Source organism: Pinus tabuliformis, chromosome 1_2, assembly GCF_031772625.1.
Source record: "Pinus tabuliformis cultivar Carrire ecotype Pingquan chromosome 1_2, CPIR1, whole genome shotgun sequence".
Taxonomy (NCBI): Eukaryota; Viridiplantae; Streptophyta; class Pinopsida; order Pinales; family Pinaceae; genus Pinus; species Pinus tabuliformis.
The window spans coordinates 1,112,173,824-1,112,180,919 of NC_142298.1; the positions used below are offsets into that span (position 1 = coordinate 1,112,173,824).

The following is a 7,096-nucleotide window of genomic DNA, read 5'->3' on the forward strand; positions in this document are numbered from 1 at the left end:
CCATTGGACCCATGTTTGCTTCCACTTTTGCCTTCATGTTTGCATCCAAGTTTGCATTGACAACTGCATCTACTTTTGCATCCACTTTTGTGTCAGGTTTTTCATGTTGTTGTGCATCTACTTATGTTGTATCCACTTTTCATCCAATTTTACTTCTATTGTTGCCCCCATTTCTATGTTCGCTTTTGCATCCCTTTTCCAACACTCATCATATTTTCTGCATTGATGATATTCCTTATGGCATTGACAATTATGAACAATTGATGACAATGTCAATAATATTGACAATGATGAAAATGAAGATGATGGCGATGACATGAATTGTGATTATGATGATAAAGACGATAGTGGTTACAATGACAATGATGATGATGGCAATGATTATGATGATGACGATGCTAATGACGTTGGCGAATCTTCCCAATTTTAGATGTTGTCATTGTCATAATCATAAGCATTATCTTTGGTGTCATGATCATCATTTTCATCTAGGTCATCATCAAAAACAATAATGGCATGAATGATGATGATGGGTCACAATATAATCAAAGTCAACATAACAATAATAATATAAGGGCACAAAAATAACAATAGTGGGCTTCTATGGGGCACAATAATAACAATATGGGGACAATAAGGGCACAACAATAACAGTAAGGGCCACAATGACACTAGTAATGGGGGAATCACTAGTGTTATAGGGACCTAACATTGTCTATATGGAAACACTGTATAATTTTGAATTTATTTATTGTAGATTTGTACATAGATGGATATTCCTTTCTTTGCATTTATCTTTTAGACTTCTTGCTTTCACCAATTGATTTAGAGCTTATGGAGTCTCAAGTAGCACCAATCCCCTTGCTTCTATTGGATTGAATAACATGATTTCTCTTTTGAAATCCATAATATCTCATTCACATGCTTCCTATTTCTCCCATAAGACTTTAGCATATACTCCATGATCATGTTTGTGTCCCTCTTAATAACGCACTCCTTGGAAGGGGCCATAAAATCTTTTATTAGGACTAAACTTGGATGTCTCTTCTTTCTTGCCCTTTGATTCTTCATTCAATCATACCACCCATCAACTTGTTATTTTTTCATTTTTTCTTATAATGACCTTTGTTGTTGGGAAGGTGCCTTTCAAGTATTTTGTCTTTGCATATAGATACACATAAAGTATCATTATTTTAATCTAATGGACGTGGTTGTTAAAATCACCAATATTTAATTAAATATGCATTGTTATACCTTTGCTCAAGTCAACTTCAATTCAAATTCTAACACATGTGCGTATACCCTTCCTTGCTTAGTTTGTATATTGTTGTAAGTCCCCAATATATTTATGTTGGCTTTTGAAAGATCATCACATCCCAAAATAAGTAGGGGGGATTCAATATTCAAATCCAGAGTGGGGTTGAAGAAATGGATATTGAAGATGGATTCAATTATAGAAACTATCTTTTGAAAAAATGTTAGTTTTGCCCCAAAAAGAAAGTCCCTCCTTTGAGACCTTGCCACAACTTCCATAGTTGTGAATTTTACAATAATAGAACCTCTAGAGTAGAGGTTTACCATATACTTAGAACTTAGGTTGGAATTGATTTGATTCTTGAACTCTTTAGATGATGACTGGAGATCATTAAATACATAGTTTGAAGCGTTTGCTTGTAGTTATTAATGAACTTGTTAACCATCCATAGATGAATACTTCCCTTGCACATGTGCTTGATTTTGTCAATAATGAAAGAATCCTACTCTGTTTTTGGTATATTCGACAAGACTACATCTTTAAAATAAAGAAGATTCAATCCTTAATGCTTTGCAATCTTGTAAGAGGGAGGGACAATCGAAGTCACGCAGGAGGAGGTATTCCCTTTGTTTAGCGAAACTCTACAGAGATAAAGCACTAAATGCAAGATTAACCCCTTGTTTATGTGATAATTAGGGAATATATATCTATTCTCTCAAAGATTAGTCTTATATATTCAAAAAGAATTTCTCATTTATTCTAAATAACACTTAACACTGTTTATAGAATAATTTCTCACCATTACAATCACAATAATCATTTTTCAAGGCAAAAACTACATCAAAACTTTTTGAATATGCAAGTAGATAATCTCCACAAATGAAGATGAAAACATATTTTGAGCATGTTTAAAGTGGATTAAAATATAATAATAAAAGACACAACAAAAATCTTGATACAATAATAGCTCAAATAATTATATTTAACAAAAATCTATTAAAAATTACTATAAAATTATAAAATGAAATTAACATTAATAAATAATCAATTAATTTATATAAAATCCAATTTAATAATGAATAATTACTTAATTCTTTAAGTTCCACTTCAAAGAAAGCATTGACACATCAGCTAGAGAAGGGTGCATTATTGTTTTGGAGTAAGAGAAGGGTGCATTATTGTTTCGGAGTTCTATGTCCGTCGCATCAATATTTTATTTGATGTGCCCAATTATTTTTCCAAAGTAAAACTATTATTTAAATACATTTATGTGCCATTAGAGGGAAGTGTCTAAAATTTAAATACATCTTTGAAAGCACCGCGGCTCAAAGCAGACACAGTCCAGACAGTGATAGTAAAGAGCGAGAGCGATGGAGCGCTGAGTTGATCTACAGTTATCTTCAATAGGCTGTGTTCAATCGGAATGGAGGATCAATGGAATAGAAAGGAGCTGGACAGTGATAGTAAAGAGCGAGAGCGACAGAGCGCTGAGTTGATCTACAGTTATCTTCAACAGGCTGTGTTCAATCGGAATGGAGGAGCAATGGAATAGAAAGGAGCGTTAATTGAACGTAGGGGATGAAACAGTGAAACGGGGCATGCAGGGAAGAAAGACATGAAGAGTCTCTGCGAAGAGTCTCATCGCCAGCAGAAAGTCTCATCGCCAGCAGGCAGTCTCTGCGAAGAGTCTCATAGCCAGCAGAAGAGTCTCATCACCAGCAGGCCAGGCTTGGCCTTTCATGGCCCATTACCATGGGAAAAAAACCATTTTTCTATGAAAAAATAGATTAAACGAACGACAGAAAACACCCCAATCATCTAACACACAGAATCAATGGCTCAGGATCGCACACGTCACATTTTAGGGATGTCTTTCTCAGAGGGAACGCCTTACGACGTAATTATATTAATTTTTAATCATTTAGGTTTTTAAATAATATTTTCAAAAGTTTTTAATGTTTTTATTATAAAATTATAAAATTTTCAAGAAAATACAATATGATATTATATAAAACTCACATAGAAAAGAACAGGAAGTAAGCACGGAGTCATACATACGCTGGCAACATGTTAAAGTGATCCACACGGAGTCATAATTACCCTGGCAACATGTTATAGTGATCCATATTTGAGGTTTTAGAGCATGGTTGTGGGACGATAAAAGGAAGGAAGCGTTGTTTTTCCATTTGTTTCTTTCATTTTTACTGTCATAAAGTTGAACCCTTTCCCATGTGACTGCTGCCCTCTGTTGTTGGGTTTGGATTGCAAGATTGAAATGATAACTTCGATCACCTCTCATTTAGAGGCTGCTTAAACCATTGACTGTTCAGAGATAATGGTCGAAACCGCATTTCAATGGAATACAACACGAAACTAACAAATTTACATCTAAATTGGAAATTGGTATTTTCGTAGCGGTTTGAGTAGTTCATGAAGAACAGAGGAGAAAACCAAAGGGTACAATTCTTCTGTACCATTAGCAATGAAATGATTAACAGATGTTCTCAACGGGGAATAACAGAAAATGCACGCCACTTGTTTGACAAAAAACGCTAACGACATACAATATCATGGAACATCATGCTTTCTGGTTATCTACGGAATTGGATTGGAAGAATAGAAAATGCACGCCAGGAAATACTGCCTGAAAAGGACGTGGTTTCTTGGACTAAGATGATTGTTGGTTTTGCTCGAAATGGACAACTGGAGCAAGCAAGCAACGTGTTTGACAAAATGCCTGAGCGGAATATTGTTACTTGGAATGCGATTCTAGCTGCATATGTCAGGAATAGTAAATTAGAGGACGGCCAAAAGTTGTTCGACAAAATGCCTGAACGAAATGTAGTTTCATGGAATACAATGATAGCAGGATATGCTCAGATTGGACGCATGGAGGATGCACGCCAATTATTTGAGAAAATGCCCAAACGAGATGTTGTGTCATGGACTTCGGTTATTACCGGATATGCCAAGAATGGATGCTTTCAAGAGTCATTGGATCTCTTTTCCTGTATGCATGAGGGGTGTGTTTACCGGAACTAATTTACATTCACCGGTGTTTTGAGTGCATGTGCCAGCCTTGAAGTCTTGCTACCAGGCAAGCAGGTCCATGCTGACAGTATTAAAATGGGTTTTCAATTTGATATTTCTGTGGGTAATGCAACAATTAACATGTATGCCAAATGTGGAAGCATAGATAATGCACAACAACTGTTTGATACAATGCCTGAACGAGATGTAGTCTCGTGGACTTCAGTGATCGCAGGATATGCCCGGAATGAGCATGGCAAAGATGCATTGGAATTCTTTGCCCGAATGCTTAGTACTGGTACAATGCCTAACCAGTCCAACCTAACTTGTGTCCTGGGCATATGCACGAGCCTAGTAGCCCTTGAAGATGGCAAGCAAATCCATGCTCACACTGTCAAAACTGGTTTTGTGTCAAATGTAAACGTGGGCAATGTCCTTGTTAGTATCTATGCGAAATGTGGGGAAATTGATGATGCGCGCCTGTTCTTTGAGAGGATGTGTGAAAGTAATGTGCTGTCATGGAATTCTATGATTGTGGGATATGCAGAGAATGGAAGAACAGATGAGGCACGACAGCTCTTTGATGAAATGCCTGAAAGATATGTGGAATCTTGGAATGTGATTATTGTGGGATATGCTCGGAATAAAAAAACATTTGATGCCCGGGTACTATTTGAGAAAATGCCCGAGGCAAATGTCATATCATGGACTGCTGTCCTTACAGGATATGTTAAGAATGGACAAGATGAGGAAGCCCTGCAGCTTTTTTCTCGAATGGGACAATCTTGTGTGAAACCTAATAACTCCACCTGGGCAGTTGTTTTAAGTTCATGTGCTGGCCTAGCAACCCTGGAACAGGGCAAACGGGTTCATGCTCAAATAATCAAAGTGGGATTCGAGTCAGATGTTTTTGTGAGAAGTGCCATAGTTGATATGTATGCTAAATGTGGGAACCTAGATGATGCACGGCTATCATTTGATAAAATTTACAAACCTGACACGGTCTTATGGACCACAATTATATCAGCATATGCTCAGCATGGACATGGCAGGGAGGCATTACTACTCTTTGAAGAAATGCAACAAGGAGGCTTGACTCCAAATCACGTTACATTTCTTGGTGTTCTGGCTGCATGTAGTCATACAGGCCTAGTGGACAAAGGCTGGCACTATTTCTTATCCATGAGTCAGCATCATGGTATTAGACCAAGAGTGGAGCACTATGTCTGCATGGTAGATATTCTTGGTCGTTCAGGGCACTTGGATGAAGCAGAGGACCTTATCAACTCCATCCCTTATGAGCCTGATGTTATTATGTGGAAGGCCTTGCTTGGTGCTTGCAGAGTCCATGGAAACCTTGATATAGGCAGACGTGCAGCAGAACACCTTTTTGATTTGGAACCTCAAAATGCAGCTGCCTATGTCTTGCTGTCAAATATTTATGCTGCTGCAGGCAAGTGGGATGATGTTGCAAAGGTGAGAAGAATGATGAAAGATAGGGAGGTAAAGAAGAATCCTAGATGTAGTTGGATTGAAATCAAGAATGTGGTGCACAAATTTATTGTAGGAGATAGATCACACCCACAGTCAGAGAGAATTTAGGCAATGCTGGATCACTTGTCTAAGCGGATGAAGGAGGCAGGATATATGCCTGACACAAAATCTGTACTGCTTGATGTGGAGAAGCAGCGCAAGTAACAGAGTTTCGTTGTCACCACAGTGAGAAGCTGGACGTTGCCTTAGGGCTTGACAATACAGTTCCATGGTTGCTTACTTGTATAGTCACAAACCTTTGAATTTGTTGTGATTGCCACAACAAATTCATCAGGGGTGAAATTGTTGCTCTCGATGCATACTGATTCCATTATCTCAATTGTGGAATTTGATTTCGGGGGATTATGATTTATCTATGATAATAATTTAAACTCCCCTCATTCATTAATTCTTCATTTATGATGTAATATTGGAGAAATGAAAACAGGTTCAAAACTGCAAAATATTATCTGATATATAAACGGTGCAATCAACAACACAGACCTGTTTATTTTTAAATCAAGGTACAGGATTTATGTGAGAACACTTCTCAAATGGCATGTCACCTTTAGGACAACTTTTCATGCCATTCTTAGTATAAACATATTAAAAGAGCTTGATTTCTATCACATTAACAAGAAACAATGAAACAACTGAATATCTTTGATGCCTAGGTATGTCTGCTACTTCTGACAGAAGCTCTTGTATTATTGGGTTCTTCTCTCATAGATTTTTGGATCTCTGTTAAACACCATTGTTTTTCTGCTCATGCATCTTAAGCCTATCTAATAATTTCTATTAACAGAAGAAAGCTTGTGGCTAAACATTTTTGAAAGTGATGAACTTGAACTTTTAAGTTTTTCTGATTTGAGTTTTGGCACATACCAGGAGAAAGTCACAGAACGCAGCATCATATTTTCTGATCTTGTGTCGAGTACTCTATGAACGGAGCTTTCCCAAAGGTAAGAGACAGACATTTTAAAGCAAGTAGGCTGACAAAACAAATATAATGTCCAACTGAATAGATATAAATGGAATTTGAATTTATGCATCACATTAGGGTAAAGTAAACTAAATTTAAAAATGGTACACTTACAATTTTTTTTTTTTTGATGTTACAGGGAAGACAAACCTCGCTAGGATGCATCCATCAATAAGCAGCTATATTGTAGGTTGATAAGAGTTCAAAACTTCAAACTTTCAAAACAAGCTAAATTCAAAATTTTGATCAATCTTTTTGTAGGAACACGGTTGACGAACATTGTTAAGATTCACAAT

General features: G+C 36.9%; 1 protein-coding gene across 1 annotated transcript; it reads left to right on the top strand.

Moving 5' to 3' along the window:
- Positions 1-3,835: 3,835 nt before the first annotated feature.
- Positions 3,836-5,983, top strand: LOC149210042 (pentatricopeptide repeat-containing protein At2g13600-like). The gene is made up of 3 exons (XM_089398847.1): positions 3,836-4,265; positions 4,353-5,761; positions 5,921-5,983. Exons 1-3 carry the CDS (start codon positions 3,836-3,838, stop codon positions 5,981-5,983), a joined length of 1,902 nt encoding a protein of 633 aa, XP_089254973.1.
- The last annotated feature ends 1,113 nt before the right edge of the window (positions 5,984-7,096 follow it).

Coding starts and splice junctions, on each gene's coding strand:
- LOC149210042 (XM_089398847.1), top strand. CDS start 3,836: ATGCTTTCTGGTTATCTACGGAATTGGATTGGAAGAATAGAAAATGCA. Junction 4,266..4,352: donor GTCATTGGATCTCTTTTCCT/GTATGCATGAGG, acceptor TCTTGCTACCAG/GCAAGCAGGTCCATGCTGAC. Junction 5,762..5,920: donor AGTGGGATGATGTTGCAAAG/GTGAGAAGAATG, acceptor AAGCGGATGAAG/GAGGCAGGATATATGCCTGA.